Below are 19398 nucleotides of genomic sequence, written 5' to 3'. Positions count from 1 at the left end.
TCTTAAGATAGGTAGGTGAGACAACCACATATCACAGTCGTAGTAAGTACATTTTTCCTCAATAAAGAAGTTATCAGCAAAGTCGGGGGGGGGGGGTTGTGTTATTTAAGATACTCTGGTTGGTTGAAGGGAGATTTTGCAGCCAAACCCTTTGCTTCCTCATGACAGCATATTAACTGCTTGTTTGACTTGTGTCCTTCTCAGCTGACTAGTCAGGACAAAACTGCCCAGGTGATCCAGAGGGCCCTGGAAAAACACAACCTGGAGCACCTGACCTGTCAAGACTTCACCCTCACACAGTTGATCTCCCAGGAAAGAGGTGAGCTAAAACAATCAATGCTCTAACACAGTACATATGCCCACTCAAAGATGTCACATCACTGTGCAGATCAGTGTTGGTCAAGCAAAGATAGTTGTTATAGTTTAGCATTAACTGTACTGAACTACAGTAGAAATATTACTGAAGATATTGTTGTCCTGGAATGATTGAAGAGGACTTTTTAATAGTGTACGCATACTGTATGTAATATTCTCCTTTCTCATACCAACCCCCACATCTTCTGTTTTTCAGAGTTACTCATTCCGGACAAAGCTAACGTCTTCTACGCCATGTGCACGTCGGCGAACTTTGACTTTGTTCTGCACCAGTGTCCAAAGGGTCAAAAGAAACCTCTGTGCGCTACTTCCAGCCTTGGACGTTATTCAAAGTAGACACTGTTCTATGGCAATGATGAGTAACTGCAAACCAGGACTTCAAAGGATTTTGTACAGACATTTTGCTGTTTGTAGTTTTGTTTTTAATAACTTTCTTTTATGACAAAAATCATGTTTAAATGTTCCATGATGGACAGACCCCTGTTTGGTTTGTTGTCAAGTGGGTGCCATGAGAGGAACAGGTGGAAGATGATAGTATGATGGCACTTCATGTAAAATACACGTGTTGTGTATATACGTCTGATGACAACAGATTTGGGGCTACATTTTGAAACCCATTGAACAGAATGTCCTTTTATTTATTGGTGGAGCGAACTCTACATGAATTCCACCATTGAACACTCAACATTCCTCAAAGACTTCCCTGAGGTGCTTTACTTTGTGGAAAGGAGTCACATTGGAACAGCATCAGCAGTGACTGTGATGCTCTCTCCCTCAGTCACACACCAATATACAGACACTTATAGTTGTTTCCTATTGTCTCCTCTCCTCTGAGCAAAACCAGTCACCTATTTGTTTTAATGAGAGAGATGACTGACGTTTCCCAACAGGGAGAGACAACCCATGAGCCTTAAAAGGGAATTAGGTCACAGGAGACGGCCTGCCACTGCCACCTGAGAAGTGGATGGGAATGTTCTCACCCGGATCACTATGTTCCCCAGGGTATCAGCCCGCCGTCATGGCGATACTGATTGGAGCTGTGCGTGCGAAAGGAGGGGCTGCCCTGACTGACTGGATAGCATTCCACATACGCTACAGTCAGTTGCTGTAGAGGGGACACTGACAAATATTTATGGACTCAGACTGTCAAAGTTTAAATGATGGTGATAATAATGTGTGTGTTGTAAATGGTTCTGTTTTGCATTTCAGTGTTAATACTTCGTTATTTATTTTCTGTTCTTTTTACATTGTTTTCTATTTGTCTCCTATAATGCTCTTGATGATTAAGTGGGCCTCCATGGCTGTGTTGCCTAGCTACCCAAACTCCTTGCTCCGACCAAACGCCACGCCCATGGACGTTAGTTTCTCCTCCGCAATGAGTCTGGATCTGAGTACCTCCCCGATGATTTCTAGAATGGAAATCCATTCTAGACCGTCTGATTGGTCCCAGAAACCGATGGGTTGGGCCAGAGCCAGAACACATGTGGGTAAATCGGCGTTTTAAAATTCGTCATTGGCTTTGATATGCTGATGGGTTATAGATGATCAACCGCTGATGCCTTGTTTTGTACAACCCCCCTCATTTTGATGTCGTCACAAATGACTTCAATGATCGCACTCTCAGACTGAAGTCTGTTACCAACGATAGAGCAGCGGAAGAATTCAGTTTGAGCAGTCAGGCAAGGCTGTGTGCACTTGTCAATTGAATATACAAATATACTGAACAAAAATATAAGCGCAACAATTTAAACAAATTTTACTGAGTTACAGTTCATATAAGGAAATCAGTCAAATTTAATTAATTAATTAGGCCTTAATCTATGGATTTCACATGACTGGGCAGGGGCGCCGCTATCGGTGGGCCTGGGAGGGCATAGGACCACCCACTTGGGAGACTGCCACACACACTGGGGAGCAAGGCCCATCCAATCAGAATGAGTTTTTCCCCACAAAATAGTTTTATTACAGACAAATACTCCTCAATTTCATCAGCTGTCCAGGTGGCTGATATCAGACGATCCCACAGGTGAAGAAGCCGGATGTGTAGGTCCTGGACTGGCGTGGTTACACATGGTCTCTGGTTCTGAGGCCGGTTGGACGTCTGTCAAATTCTCTAAAACAACGTTGGAGACGGCTTATGGTAGAGATATTAACATGCAATTCTCTGGCAACAGCTCTGGTGGACATTCCTGAGGTCAGCATGCCAATTGCCCATTCCTTCAAAACATCTGTGGGATTGTGTTGTGTGACAACTGCGCATTTTAGACTGGCCTTTTATTGTCCGCAGCACAAGCTGCACCTGTGTAATGATCAAGCTGTTTAATCAGCTCCTTGATATGCCACACCTGTCAGGTGGATGGATTGTCTTGGCAAAGGAAAAAATGCTCACTAACGGGGATGTAAACTAATTTGTGCACAAAGTTTGAGCGAAATAAGCTTTTTGTCTGCAATCTTTTATTTTAGCTCATGAAATCATGGGACCAACACTTTACATGTTGCATTTATATTTTTGTTTAGTGTACATTCTAAACCATGCCAGATGAATCACCGATTGATAGGCATTTCCAAAATGCTTTTTAAAAATCAGTGATGACACTACAGTAGCTTAATTTAGATGTTTAGAAGGACTATCATGCAAATAAGTGTTTAATATATTAACACTTTCCACTATGATTGAACCAAATTGGTTATGCAACATTCTGAAAAAAGGTGAAAAGAAATTCAAACACTTAGGTGCTATAAATAACTCGAGGCACTTTCATCTGCCAGAGCATTGACGTACCCCTTTCATCCAGGGCTTGCAGATGGGTAATTTGAACCCAGATTTAAATCTAATGTATATTACAAATCTGCCAAAACTGAATTCTCAGAGGTTGCTTAGTTGTCTCTTTGAGATGAATAGCGTTAAAAGTAATTGTAAACTAAAGAGGAAGTGTTAAATATATGGCTTGTACAGTGCTATGTGAAAATCCTGCAAACATGAATAAACTGAAGGATTCAAGCAACAAGACATCTCACTTTTACTGAGCTGTCCATTTTCATTGTCTCTCTGCTCCAAATAAAGTTTCTCAACACCTTTTTCTGTGTTTATGTCAACATTTCTTATACTGTATTTCACTTTATGATTCTAATATTATTGGTTTCCATATATCTGAATATATAGGCTAAAGCACGGCATTCTGTAAGACTGGCACTTATATTCATGATGTAATTCAGGGTTCCCAAACTGGTGAAATGATTTTATTTTGACCCCCCAAGTTTCTGAAAGAAAAAAAAGAATACACGTTTATTTGTTTTAGTTGTTGGACATAAAATACTAAAAACACCAGCAAATCAGGTCCAAGTGATTTTAATTTTGGAAATCTGTTCAAAAGTATTCACACCCATTTTAGAGTGATATACAATGATTGTACAAAACATTAGGAATACCTGCTCTTTCCATTACATAGACTGACCAGGTGAATCCACGTCAAAGCTATGATTCCTTATTGATGTCACCTGTTAATGTAGATGAAGGGGAGGAGATGGGTTAAAGAAGGATTTTTAAGCCTTGAGACATGGATCTTGTATGTGTGCCATTCAGAGGTCAAATGGGCAGACAAAATATTTAAGTGCCTTTGAACGGGGTAGGTGCCAGGCGCACCGGTTTGAGTGTGTCAAGTACTGCAACGCTGCTGGGTTTTTCATAGTGATAGGGAAACGAAGCTTCTTGATTAGATTAGATTGTGTTTAGTCACAAGTACAGGGAAGCAGATGTAATTGCAGGGTACAGCTAAAATGTTATGTTCCGGGATCCAAGAGTGCAGGTAAAAAAATAAGTGAAAGACAAAATATGCATAATAATAATAATACAGGTTTACAGCTGTATCACTGATAAATGACCGTCCTAACAACGGGACATTAAAAATGGTAACATCTTATGTTTCACCGAGACGTGGCTGAACGAAGATACGGACAATATAGAGTTAGCGGGATTTTCCATGCACCGGCAGAACAGAGACGCTACCTCTGGTAAGACGAGGGGTGGTGTGGGGGGGGGGGGGGGTCTTTTGGTCAATAACAGCTGGTGAGCGATGTCTAATATTAAAGAAGTCTCGAGGTATTGCTCACTTGAGGTAGAGTACCTTATAAGCTGTAGACCACACTATCTACCAAGAGAGTTCTCATCTGTATTATTCGTAGCCATCTATTTACCACCAAAAAGCGAAGCTGGCACGAAGACCGCTCTCAACCAACTCTATAAGGCCATAAGCAAAGAAGAAAATGCTCACCCAGAAGCGGCGCTCCTAGTGACCGGGGACTTTAATGCAGGCTAACTTAAATCAGTTTCACCAAATTTTTACCAGCATGTCACATGTGCAACCAGGGAAAAACAATCATAGACCACCTTTACTCCACACACAGAGATGCATACAAAGCTCTCCCCCGCCCCCTTTCTGGCAAATCTGACCATAATTCTATCCTCCTTATTCCTGCTTACAAGCAAAAACTAAAGCAGGAAGTACCAGTGACTCGCTCAATACGGAAGTGGTCAGACGACGCGGATGCTACATTACAGGACTGTTTTGCTAGCGCAGACTGGAATATGTTCCGGGATTCATCCAATGGCATTGAGGAATACACTACCTCAGTCATCGACTTGATCAATAAGTACATTGATGATGTCGTCCCCACAGTGACTGTACGTACATATCTCAAACAGAAGCCATGGATTACAGGCAACATCCACATCGAGCTAAAGGCTAGAGCTGCTGCTTTCAAGGAGCGGGAGACTAATCCGGAAGCTTATAAGAAATTCCGCTATGCCCTCAGACGAACCATAAACAAGCAAAGCGTCAATACAGGATTAAGATTGAATCCTACTACAACGGCTCTGACGCTCGTCGGATGTGGCAGGGCTTGAAAACTATTACAGACTACAAAGGGAAACCCAGACGCGAGCTGACCAGTGACGCAAGCCTACCAGACGAGCAAAATGCCTTTTACAGTTGAAGTCAGAAGTTTACATACACTTAGTTTGGAGTCACTAAAACGTGTTTCAACCACTCCATAAATTTCTTGTTAACAAACTACAGACTTGGCAAGCCGTTTAGGACATCTACTTTGTGCATGACAAGTCATTTTTCCAACAATTGTTTACAGACAGATTCTTTCACTGGAAAATTCCAGAAAATTATGTCATGGCTTTAGAAGCTTCTGATAGGCTAATTGACATAATTTTAGTCAATTGTAGGTGTACCTGTGGATGTATTTCAAGGCCTACCTTCAAACTCAGTGCCTCTTTGCTTGACATCATGGGAAGATCAAAAGAAATCATTCAAGACCTCAGAAAAAAATGTGTAGACCTCCACAAGTCTGGTTCATCCTTGGGAGCAATTTTCAAATGCCTGAACGTACCACGCTCATCTGTACAAACATTAGTACGCAAGTATAAACACCATGGGACCATGCAGCCATCATACCGCTCAGGAAGGAGACGCGTTCTGTCTCCTAGAGATTAATGTACTTTGGTGCGAAAAGTGCAAATCAATCCCAGAACAACAGCAAAGGACCTTGTGAAGATGCTGGTAGAAACAGGTACAAAAGTAACTATATCCATAGTAAAACGAGCCCTATATCGACATAACCTGAAAGGCCACTCAGCAAGGAAGAAGCCACTGCTCCAAAACCACCATAAAAAAGCCAGACTACGGTTTGCAACTGCGCATGGGGACAAAGATCGTACTTTTTGGAGAAATGTCCTCTGGTCTGATGAAACAAAGATAGAACTGTTTGGCCATAATGACCATCGTTATGTTTGGAGGAAAAAGAAAATGGGGAGGCTTGCAAGCCGAAGAACACTATCCCAACCGGGAAGCATTGGGGTGGCAGCATCATGTTGTGGGGGTGCTTTGCTGCAGGAGGGACTGATGCACTTCACAAAATAGATGGCATCATGAGGATGGAAAATTATGTGGATATATTGAAGCAACATCTCAAAACATCAGTCAGAAAGTTAAAGCTTGGTTGCAAATGGGTCTTCCAAATGGACAATGATCCCAAGCATACTTCCAAAGTTGTGGTGAAATGGCTTAAGGACAACAAAGTCAAGGTATTGGAGAGGTCATCAGAAAGCCCTGATCTCAATCCTATAGAAAATGTGTGGGCAGAACGGAAAAAGCGTGAGCGAGCAAGGAGGCCTACAAACCTGACTCAGTTACACCAGCTCTGTCAGGAGGAATGGGCCAAAATTCACCCAACTTATTGTGGGAAGCTTGTGGAAGGCTACCTGAAACATTTGACCCAAGTTAAACAATTTAAAGGCAATGCTACCAAATACTAATTGAGTGTATGTAAACTTCTGACCCACTGGGAATGTGATGAAAGAAATAAAAGCTGAAATGAATCATTCTCTCTACTGTTATTCTGACATTTCACATTCTTAAAATAAAGTGGTGATCCTTACTGAGTTAAGACAGTACATTTTTACTAGGATTAAATGTCAGGAATTGTGAAAAACTGAGTTTAAATGTATTTGGCTAAGGTGTATGTAAACGTCCGACTTCAACTGTATATCAATGATGTCGCTCCTGCTGCTGGTGATTCTCTGATCAAATCAAATTTATTCATATAGCCCTTCTTACATCAGCTGATATCTCAAAGTGCTGTACAGAAACCCAGCCTAAAACCCCAAACAGCAAGCAATGCAGGTGTAGAAGCACGGTGGCTAGGAAAAACTCCCTAGAAAGGCCAAAACCTAGGAAGAAACCTAGAGAGGAACCAGGCTATGAGGGGTGGCCAGTCCTCTTCTGGCTGTGCCGGGTGGAGATTATAACAGAACATGGCCAAGATGTTCAAATGTTCATAAATGACTAGCATGGTCAAATAATAATAATCACAGTAGTTGTCGAGGGTGCAGTAAGTCAGCACCTCAGGAGTAAATGTCAGTTGGCTTTTCATAGCCGATCATTAAGAGTATCTCTACCGCTCCTGCTGTCTCTAGAGAGTTGAAAACAGCAGGTCTGGGATCCACCTCTACACAGACGACACCATTCTGTATACATCTGGCCCTTCTTTGGACACTGCTAACAAACCTCCAAAGGAGCTTCAGTGTCATACAACTCTCTTTCCGTGGCCTCCAACTGCTCTTAAATGCTAGTAAAACTAAGTGCATGCTCTTCAACCGATTGCTGCCCGCACCGTCCCGCCGGACTAGCATCTCTACTCCGGACGGTTCTGACCTAGAATATGTGGACAACTACAAATACCTAGGTGTCTGGTTAGACTGTAAACTCTCCTTCCAGACTCACATTAAGCATCTCCAATACAAAATGTAAATCTAGAATCGGCTTCCTATTTCGCAACAAAGCCTCCTTCACTCATGCTGCCAAACATACCCTCGTAAAACTGACTATCCTACCGATCCTTGACTTTTGCAATGTCATCTACAAAATTGCCTCCAACACTCTACTCAACAAATTGGATGTAGTCTATCACAGTGCCATCCGTTTTGTCACCAAAGCCCCATATACTACCCACCACTGCAACCTGTATGCTCTCGTTGGCTGGCCCTCACTATATATTCGTCGCCAAACCCACTGGCTCCAGGTCATCTATAAGTCTTTGCTAGGTAAAGCCCCACCTTATCTCAGCTCACTGTAGCACGCGCTCCAGCAGGTATATTTCACTGGTCATCCCCAAAGCCAACACTTCCTTTGGCCGCCTTTCCTTCCAGTTCTCTGCTGCCAATGACTGGAACGAATTGCAAAATAGCTAGCTCGTAAAACTATGTACAGTTGTTGATGTTACACATTTGCTAAAAAGTTACAAACGGGAGGCCTGGTGCATAGTGACAAGTTAGCCGGTGTCAGGCTAACTAGCTAGTCAACTCCAGTCATGCTAACGTTGGCTGGTAAACCTAGCTTTAGGTGGCTGGTTGTAACGTTAAAGCTTGCTGTTTAGTAGCAATATATACAACTGAAAAGAGAAGAGGTTTTACAATCGAGAGACAATAGATCTCTGATTGTAAAACCTCTTCTACTTTTACTCATAGATATGGCTACCTGTAGTTGTTTTGCTAACTCTTTGCTATATTCCGGTTGAAACGTATGGTTGAATGTCACCATGTAGCAAACAAATTGCTACATCTTCGAATTCAAGTTGATGAGAGGAATTACTTCAAGCCATTGTGGTCGAGTCAGTTCTTTCAGTTTTTCCCAAAGAATTATGTTTGTTAGTGTCCGCCTCCCTTTCAAATAAACCTGCCTTGGGGGAGGGACGGGGCCAGGGCACGAAGCACCGCCCCAAATGAGTTGTCTTTCAGAGAATGGAAATAATGTCAGTTTGTACATTTAGCAATTAATCCGCTGATAGGAACATGGCTGAAAGACGGCCAATGGCTCTATCGAACAAGGACAACCATAGACAGCACAAAAATGTATGCCACAAAGCAGGAATACTTTTATTTACAGACCCCCCCTCCACAGGCCTACTTCAATTCAGTACATCAAAGCATGAAGTTTATTTGAGCTCTATGGGTGAGTTATGTAGGACTACAGTACATGTGCAATTGGATTGAATCCTACTGACAAAAGGGCAAACTCTTCTCTGTAAAAAGGAGTAGGCTACAGTATTGACTGGTTCAAACGTTTGTCTGTAGAACTTTTGTCGTAGAGCACTATGTTCACTCTTTGATTTTTATCCTGGCTACACTGTATCAAGTTCCCGGCTTTAGATCATTAGTCGTCTTCATTATAATCACGTTGGTCCAACTACAAAAAAGTATTGTGCAATCTATTGGTTAGTCTATGCCTAAATATAATTTGTTAGCTTTCTGCATTTACCAATCACGTGTTTTGTTTTATAATCCCATTGTGATTGGTCACTGAACCCATAGGGGGCCAGTATGAAATATATAAAACCCTCCTTAATTGACAGTATCTTTCTGTAAACCCTGATGAAGGGCATAACCCCATTCGTTTTACTGTTAATAAATAATCCCTTTATCAACTTCCACTGTCCTCCAAGAGTTGCTGAATTCTGTCTCTTCACTTCAGTTAGTTTTAGTATGAGAGAAGGTGGCCTATCATTAATGAATGCCCCGGGGGATAATAAATACTATTATTTTAGAAAAAACAATACAACTTGACAAGATAGAAAAGTGTTTGTCCTTTGAACATGTAGTTTGAGCCATGGTGAATCTAGACTTGAGTCTTTCTATTTGTTCATGCATAGGCAAACCATTGCTAAATGGGGCCAGTAGATGGCAATAGACACCTTTGTGCTTCATTGCATGCTCCGGAGCTTGTTGACTCAAGTGGAAAAGCACATTTACAACCATATACTACATGGAAGCAGTAGGATGCCACTGAGCTGAGACTCATTCTCTGAGGGGATTCGATTAAGGTGCCCTGGGTTGAACCAGGCTATGGCCCATCACCTGACCGAGCAAAACCGGCGAGGGAGGCGTGCCCTGCTCAAATCAAATAGTAATCTGCGCGGCTCAGTCATATTGTAAACAATGCAACATATATTTTCTATAACTAGTTTTCATTGGGAATGCAGATAAAGCGTTTTTATAAAAAACAATCATTTTTGCATGTGAAAACACAGAATCCTACTCATTACTCACGTGCTGAACCTACATAACTTGTGTTTTGAGCCGAAAGATCGAGGCTCCTCAGTTCTTTATTTTACTCTTACTCTCTTATTTCTCTTGAGTGAAACAAAAAAAGGAAAATCCATGGTTATCTAGTGCTCGCCCAAACTCAGCAGAGTGATATTGGGTAGATTCATTTGTTAAGGTGTAACAGTGCTTCAAGGCTCTACTTTATACTATGGGGTGTTGAGCAGAGGACGGAAGTAGCGGGTAAATGAACTGCTCAGGTCAGCAGATCTGGAGGAGAAACACGATGCAGCTCATACACATTCATGTACTATGTACGCAAGTGATGAGCAGCCACGAGTTTGTGAGCGTGTCGACCAGGAGAGCAGATTTTCTCAGGTCCGCCCCTTTGACGTGACGTGAAAAATAGCTGACAAAATGCATTGTAATGATTTAGCCGACCACTGGAGAGAGCCAGAGACACATTCATTCGACAGAGAATCCTGAGTGTCCTAGAACTGTCTCGTTTTTTTGTGTTGTGACTTATAAAACGGTGTGAAATTAATAAAATTAATAACATAGTAATGTAAACATATTGTCAGTCATTTTTGTGCCCAAAAATCAGGCACTGTAGACTTAAGAGGTTAAGTCATGGGCCTTACCTGGGTTTTTATATAAATAGTTCTGTAGTGATGCAGGTATGGGGGCTTTGATGGAGGAGCCACATCTGAGAAGACACAGGGGAACTATCAATATTGGCACTGCACACACATCAGTAAATGTAAATTCCATAAAACCTCACCCTTTTGTTGTGTACATACAGATAACTGGCAAAATAAAGGAAACACCACCAACATGAAGTGTCTTAATAGGGCTTTGGGCCACCACGAGCCAGAACAGCTTCAATACACCTTGACATAGATTCTACAAGTGTCTGGAACTCTATTGGAGCGATACCATTCTTCCATGAGAAATTCGATCATTTGGTGATTTGTTGATGGGGGTGGAAAATGCTCTATCAGGCGCTGCTCCAGAATCTCCCATAAGTGTTCAATTAGTTTGAGATCTGGTGACTGAGACACACACACACACACACACACACACACACACACACACACACACACACACACACACACACACACACACACACACACACACACACACACACACACACACACACACACACACACACACACACACACACACACACACACACACACACACACACACACACACACACACACACACACCACATAATCCTACTCATTACTCCAACTGACTAATCTACCTTTTGTTTTGAGCCGACTTCGCCGTCGGCCAAAACGGGGCACCTGGCTCACGCCCGGTTCCAAATTGAATGCAATTAACGCTAACCCGGTTCACGCCCTGGGCATTAATAGAATCCCCTCATTGGCACACACACACACACTTTAAACCACCTATGCTCCTTTGACACACCTCTTTCAAAGTCACAGATCTCTTCTTCTAGCCTTAGCATCCAAAATAATGGGCATCTGGGCATTTTTAAACATGACCCTAAGCATGATGGGATGTTAATTGCTTAATTAACTCAGGAACCACACCTGTTTTGAACCATCTGCTTTCAATACACTTTATCTTTCATTTACTCAAGTGTTTCCTTTATTTTGTCAGTTACCTGTACCTTTTACATCCACTTTTACACCTCAGTGGTGCGAAGAAGGTAAGATAAAGAGAGGCACTCAGTTGTCATACGTGTTGGGAATTCTCATCCATATTTCCATTGCAGTTTTGCTGCCATTGGGACTGTTTCTCCTTTACCACGGTGTAACTGCAGACTGTTAACTCACCCACTGTTCCTTTCTCAGCCAATGCAGCTTTTGCCATTCAAGCCTCTGCTGCTGCCACTGGTTGTACAACCCCGCTGCTACATTTTGCCCTTCTGTGCACTGTTGTGAATTTGACCCCAGTGGCCTAAAGGTGGTCTCGCTGTTGCCATGACAATATTTCAAGTCAAGCTATTCCTCTACTTTAATCCAGTATAGAGCATGTTCCCGTCCCTCAGTTTTTGTCATTGAAGAGTTACATGGAAATGTTTCCTATCATTATTCTGTCATTTGGCCCGGTGTGTTAATGTTTTCCATTCTCTGACTTCTCTAACTGTGTGTGTGTGAATGGAGGTGCAGTGGCTCCTCCAGTATGACTCATGCTCTGATGTTCACAGCTCCACTTACTTAAAGGCTTGGCCTAAGCAGATGGCTCCCAGACAACATACAATCTGACTTCATGTGCTGGCCTTCTCTCCTACTCACTCACTCTCTCTCTCTAGCTCTTTCTCTCTCTCTTTATTTTCTCCCTAGCAACCCACCCATATGTCCCTTTTTCTTTCTCTCTGTTGGTTTGAGGACAATAGCAGTCTTTTTTTCCTGGAAGTTATTAGTTCATAACCCATATTTGCTGAAACAGTGAACAAAGAGCAAGTTCCCTTCTGTCTTTTTTCTGTCACATATTGTTTATCTCTCTCACACACAAACTTTGGAAGTATTTACAGTACAGAGGAAATGTTTAATAGTTTGCATTGTGGTTGAGATACTTTCCCTTGGAATTCCTTACTTTTCAGTAAAAATGCTTAGATATCAAAGATTAAATCAATTTGACTGAAACAGTAAAGATAATATAATGGAACTAAAAAGATAGTATGATGGTGTGGATTAGAATGCATTAACTACGTTCCAGAGGAATAAGCCAGGTGAGATAGGCCTATAAGTGGAAAGATGAATATCAAGTTATCGTTGGAAATGAATGAGTATGAGGACGGGCTTGGAGTCTAAAATACATCTACAGTGCAGTGAGTGTACTCAACTCAATCCAAAAGCAACTCGGCAGCACAGCTACATAACACAGATCTGTTTACTACAGAGCATGTTAAAGCCTAGTTGTCAACCTGAACCTCAGAAGCCATGCTCACTTTTCTCTTTCACTCTAATGGTGAGGACACATCCTCTCGCCACAGAGTTGGGCCTGATACGCTCCCAAGCTTTTACAAAATAATCTCTAGTTTTGCTTACTTGGTGTTTATTTGCCCATGGCTGAACCTCCACAAGGTCAAGTAAAAGCAGTGTGTTTTGACAAGAACTGAGATCATCATCTGGAGAACCTGGGTTTATAGGTTTAGTGGACCTCAATACTCTCTGCCTTAACTCCTGCTTAACCCCTCTCCCTGACTTGTGAAAGCCCCCCATAAATGTGTTGTGTGTTTCCCTTGTACTGTTGACTGTCTGCCCTTCTGTGCACCGTTGTGAACTTTACCCAGCCCAGATCCCCCCCCCCCCCCCCCCCTGTCCTCACTGAACCCATGCCTCTGGAGCTGGAGGACAGTCTTTTCTAAAAATAGAAATGTTCACGCTCTGGAAACCGGTGAAGTTGAATGGTTTCAAAGGTCTTATTTTGCCTTATCTGTTATGGTTATTTATTGGCTTGTAAAGTCACACAATATCTTGGCCTTATGTTGTACCACAGTAACAACCAGTGAAATATAGTAAGCACTGGCAGTCATGCAGTACTTCCTACTTAAGCCTAAACTGGCTCTTCTCCTGTCCGTTTGTCCATTTATAGGCCCCTGCTCCCTCACTACTCAAAGGTCCTCACACTTTATTGGTCTGTTTTTGTTAATGCTACTGTCATCACTTTTTCTCCTCTGTTCAGCGATGAGAGTGGCTGTTTGCACTTGGGGCTGTTGTCTCTCTCAATGCAAGGTGAGACAGCTGCCGAGTCCTACTGATGATCTGTCAACAGCAGCTCACGTATGTTTTAGTGTCATTCCACCCTTTGACAGTCTATGTAAGCTAACCAAACAGAAATAGCTCCCTTTGTCCTGGGGCTGGTCAGTCTCATTCTACAACCAGTAATGTCATGTAATCCACCCCAACTCTGTGTGTGTCTTACTCTGTGGAGGATGTCCAGGAGAACAGTGCTCTCGTTTCAGTCATTTGATCCGTGTCTGTAAACAGATGAATGGACCTATTGACACTAATCTACTGTATGAGGTAATGGAGTCAGTGACTTTGTGGTGCCACTCCTGACTGTCTGTCCTACTTAATTCACGTGGCATGGCCCATATTGAAACACACACTCAGTGCGAAACTTTCCGTGCCCTAATGCCAGAAGCCACTCTACGTATGGCTTTATGAGAAGAGCACTGATTTCACCCCGCCACTTTGTTATCAAACAAAGATAAAGCTCTGGGCTACTCATTAATGAATCAGAGGTTGGCAGCTACCACAAGCCTACCTACCTTGTTGTGTGAGCGGGTATGTAATAGAGGAGCCAGTGCAGTATTGGTGGTGAGAGCAGGAGTTCAGTGGTAAAGGTCAGTGGATTGTCTCTTGGGTGCCCCTGGCAGGTGGGCCTAGTGCTGCTGACACTCTGGAGGACTGTGGGGACTCCCTCCCTGACCCACATGGGCATGTGCACATCCAGCCGCTCCACTCACACTACACCCTGCCCACTGGGCAGCACAGGGACAGACCGGCATGGCTGAACTAATGCTGCTTGCAAACAATTACAGACAGTAGTATGCCTCCTTAGCCACAGTAGTACACAGCATTTAAGTTATCATAAATATTTATGGTATAAGATGAAGAGACTGATTGATACAATAATGCCCATTACACAAGCATAAAGAGATACAGTGGGGAGAACAAGTATTTGATACACTGCTGATTTTGCAGGTTTTCCTACTTACAAAGCATGTAGAGGTCTGTAATTTTTATCAAAGGTACACTTCAACTGTGAGAGACGGAATCTAAAACAAAAATCCAGAAAATCACATTGTATGATTTTTAAGTAATTAATTTGCATTTTATTGCATGACATAAGTATTTGATACATCAGAAAAGCAGAACTTAATATTTGGTACAGAAACCTTTGTTTGCAATTACAGAGATCATACGTTTCCTGTAGTTCTTGACTAGGTTTGCACACACTGCAGCAGGGATTTTGGCCCACTCCTCCCTACAGATCTTCTCCAGATCCTTCAGGTTTCGGGGCTGTCGCTGGGCAATACGGACTTTCAGCTCCCTCCAAAGATTTTCTATTGGGTTCAGGTCTGGAGACTGGCTAGGCCACTCCAGGACCTTGAGATGCTTCTTACGGAGCCACTCCTTAGTTGCCATGGCTGTGTGCTTCGTGTCGTTGTCATGCTGGAAGACCCAGCCACGACCCATCTTCAATGCTCTTACTGAGGGAAGGAGGTTGTTGGCCAAGATCTCGCGATACATGGCCCCATCCATCCTCCCCTCAATACGGTGCAGTCGTCCTGTCCCCTTTGCAGAAAAGCATCCCCAAAGAATGATGTTTCCACCTCCATGCTTCACGGTTGGGATGGTGTTCTTGGGGTTGTACTCATACTTCTTCTTCCTCCAAACACGGCGAGTGGAGTTAGACCAAAAAGCTCTATTTTTGTCTCATCAGACCACATGACCTTCTCCCATTCCTCCTCTGGATCATCCAGATGGTCATTGGCAAACTTCAGACAGGCCTGGACATGCACTGGCTTAAGCAGGGGGACCTTGCGTGCGCTGCAGGATTTTAATCCATGACGGCGTAGTGTGTTACTAATGGTTTTCTTTGAGACTGTGGTCCCAGCTCTCTTCAGGTCATTGACCAGGTCCTGCCGTGTAGTTCTGGGCTGATCCCTCACCTTCCTCATGATCATTGATGCCCCACGAGGTGAAATCTTGCATGGAGCCCCAGACCGAGGGTGATTGACCGTCATCTTGAACTTCTTCCATTTTCTAATAATTGCGCCAACAGTTGTTTCCTTCTCACCAAGCTGCTTGCCTATTGTCCTGTAGCCCATCCCAGCCTTGTGCAGGTCTACAATTTTATCCCTGATGTCCTTACACAGCTCTCTGGTCTTGGCCATTGTGGAGAGGTTGGAATCTGTTTGATTGTGTGTGGACAGGTGTCTTTTATACAGGTAACGAGTTCAAACAGGTGCAGTTAATACAGGTAATGAGTGGAGAACAGGAGGGCTTCTTAAAGAAAAACTAACAGGTCTGTGAGAGCCGGAATTCTTACTGGTTGGTAGGTGATCAAATACTTATGTCATGCAATAAAATGCAAATTAATTATTTAAAAATCATACAATGTGATTTTCTGGATTTTTGTTTTAGATTCCGTCTCTCACAGTTGAAGTGTACCTATGATAAAAATTACAGACCTCTACATGCTTTGTAAGTAGGAAAACCTGCAAAATCGGCAGTGTATCAAATACTTGTTCTCCCCACTGTATATATATATATATATATATATTTTATAATCGAGAAACTCATCCAAAGGTTAGATTCAGTCTAGATAGAGCTGCTGTGTGTAGTCTGTGACTGTAGGCTAGATTGAGAAATAAAAATGGTTAACTTTAACAAGTTACATTTCCTCCACTGCTACCACGCATGGCTCCCGGCAACCACATTAAAGACAAAGAAGACTGAAAGAAAAGCTATTTATGTAATTAACTCCTCTAATTTCCAGAGCGGGTTTCTTCAATGTTTTTCCTTTCATGTAACCACAGGCTGCAAGCTGTGAGGAGAGCTAATGCAGATAGCATGACTGTGTGGCTGGTGAGAGGGAATGTAGGTCAGCGAGAAGGAGAGAGACTAGGGACACTGTCTGCTGAGAGACAGCTTTGTGTGAGACCCTGAGACCGCCTGCCAGTGGCACAATAGCACAGATCCACATGGAGGCTCCCCTGGAATTCAGGCCCCCAGCCCAGGCCTTTGTGTTGGTCAGAGAGCCAGCCTCTGGATGGGATAAGATATCCTGCAAGATGTCAATCAGCATGATGTTCGTTGCACCTGCACTCACAGGTGGTTTGGGCTGTAATCTGTTGAGAAGAACTGATATTTCACTATACAGCACAGTGAAGGGTCTCTCTGTGAATCAGGCTAGCTATAACTTGTCAAATATTGTACGTGCACAGGGAAGCAAACTCTAGTCAGTGTTGTGTGACTATTAGGGAGATAGACAGAATAGACAGTGGTCCGGTGGAGTAGCTGCTCTGCTCCGGACAGAGATATTTGAAGTTGCAGTGACCTCTATCCTTTAGAGGAAATGGCAAAGGTCTGTGTGGGTTTGTCCTGACATCTGACCCCTGTAATCAGACTAACACAAGGTTGAGTGCTCTGGAATTTCCCCACTTTTTCTCAGGTCTCATTCACCTGCAGGTGTTTATTATTGTGCATGCACAGCGGCATTACGGAGAATACTTTGCTATTCATTTACAGATGTACAAGTTGTAGTAGTTATAACCGGTCTCTCCACCAGCAGAAGTAGTGGACTGGTCACACTAACTAGATGTACAATGCCTGGTTGATTTGGTGGTAATACAGCATCAAGCTCTACTGTAATGACCATCTGCTGGATCAGTGTAGGCTTCCTCTTTTCACACACAAAACATTTAACTTAAAAAAAAAATATGACATAACATGAGATTGACTTTCAGTCAAGCCTCTCGAGTTTCATACTGGTATCTCACTATGGGATTATAGTCTCCATTGAGGTAAGCCTATCTTGAGATCCTCCTTCCTCCCAGGGTATCGTATTCCATCTATAAACCACGGCTGTGCTGGTGTCTGCTGCTTTGTATGGCACTTCTGTCATCACTTCAATATGATTAATGCTTGTTTTTATTGCCATTTGGCTCAAATACCGGGGTGAAATTAGACACTTTGTTTTGAGTGTTGATGAACAGTGGGAGCAGTACATCGATGAGCTCAGGTACCAGCTTGGCCTTGTTACCCAACAAGTGGGAACTACTGCAGGTTCGCAAAGACGGGTCCTAAATCACCCACACGTGACTGAATCATAAAATCCACCTTTTGTGGCACCCTTGTGTTTTTTTGTATCTCCTATGCCTCTGCCTCCGCTTTATCCTTGTCATTCTTGAACTGCAAGAATTATTTAGAATTTTAGAATCACACCTCATTGAAATTGAAATACTAGTGACGCACAAGTCATTTTGCACACTTCCTCAACTGTAAATATTTAAATATCTGGTGAAGCATACTATCAGCAATGTGTTGCTTTCCTAATTTTGTGTGTGTGTGTGTGTGTGTGTGTGTGTGTGTGTGTGTGTGTGTGTGTGTGTGTGTGTGTGTGTGTGTGTGTGTGTGTGTGTGTGTGTGTGTGTGTGTGTGTGTGTGGACAATTTTAACTATTCTTGTGGGGACCAAAAATTTGACCAACTGGGGACATTTTGTTGGTCCCCACAAGGTCAAAAATCTATTTCTAGGGGCTTTAGGGTTAGGGTTAGAATTAGGTTTAGGAGCTAGGATAAGTTTTAGGGTTAGGATTAGGAGCTAGTGTTAGGGTTAAGATTAAGGTTTTGGGTTAGGGTAAGAGTACGGGCTAGGTTAGGGAAAATAGGATTTTGAATGGGACTGAATTGTGTGTCCCCACAAGGTTAGATGTACAAGACTGTGTGTGTGTGTTTGTATATTTTATCAGTAAGACGGAGACAACCGTTGACCAGCGTGTAGTCATACAGCATTTCTTGCAGCCTGCCATTTATATGATGGTGTGTGTGTTTTCCCAGTACATATGATGGTCTGTGTCTGTATATGGAACTGTTTGACCTGGCCTCATAGTGGAAGTCATTCACCCACTCCGACAGTCAGCTGCCAGCAACCCAAAAGTGGCCTGCTCACATTCCACCCTTGTTGAGGGAGGTTGATTTTCTCCTCTTCTGACTCACCCCTCCCCTTCAATAAACCAGACTCAAGCGCCCCCTTTGTTTTTGTCTCCTTAAAAGGTTGCCTTGTTTTACCACTTTCGCATTTCCCAAAAGACAAACAGTTATGGCACAGTATCAACACGACGGAAAAATAAAACACTGTTGAGAGATAATGGATGCCTTGCATGAGAGAGGCCACGACAACACATTCTTCTAGTACACAGAACAGAACAAGCATATCGTTAAGCCTGTAATCCGGGGGCTGTATATGGACAGGATTCCTGGATAAGGGAGACCAGAGACCAGTTCCTCAGAAGTGAAGAAGACAAATCGGAGGGGGTGCAGGCATTGTGGGTAGTGTCTGCCATGGCCTATTTTGCCTGGAACTCCTCCCCCCCCTTTTACCCCCAGCCAGACAGGCCACAGCTGCGTTGCCATGGGCAGCGGGTTCACTCAAGGTTCTGCTGGTGAAAACTTGTTTTGAGAGGTGTGGCCTGGGACAGGGAGGGTGTGGCTGACCTACATTCTGCCTGGGCCTGCAGCAGCACTGTACTGTAGCAGATCCTCAGGAAAACCGCAGAAAGAACAGGGCTCCCATTAACAGAAAGTCTCTCAGACTGAAGAGCAGCCAGGACTCACTGGAACTCCAACACACACACACATTCCCAGTCATTCCACACACTGGAACCTCTAAAATAACAGCTGGCCTGAGGGACGCTAAAAATCTCTT

The 19398-nt window shown here is 43.1% G+C and overlaps 1 protein-coding gene across 2 annotated transcripts in view; it reads left to right on the top strand.

Moving 5' to 3' along the window:
- LOC139565531 (choline transporter-like protein 2) overlaps positions 1-3454 on the top strand; it is a 34202-nt gene extending 30748 nt beyond the window's left edge. For both annotated transcript variants that reach the window (XM_071385953.1, XM_071385952.1), the window contains 2 exons: positions 205-319; positions 572-3454. In XM_071385953.1, coding sequence (XP_071242054.1) covers positions 205-319; positions 572-711 — 255 coding nt within the window. In that variant the 3' untranslated portion in view covers positions 712-3454. The remainder of the gene's footprint in view (positions 1-204; positions 320-571) is intronic.
- Positions 3455-19398: the final 15944 nt, after the last annotated feature.

This window comes from Salvelinus alpinus, chromosome 36, assembly GCF_045679555.1.
Source record: "Salvelinus alpinus chromosome 36, SLU_Salpinus.1, whole genome shotgun sequence".
NCBI classification, from domain to species: domain Eukaryota; kingdom Metazoa; phylum Chordata; class Actinopteri; order Salmoniformes; family Salmonidae; genus Salvelinus; species Salvelinus alpinus.
This window is presented reverse-complemented; position numbering and strand designations above follow the sequence as displayed.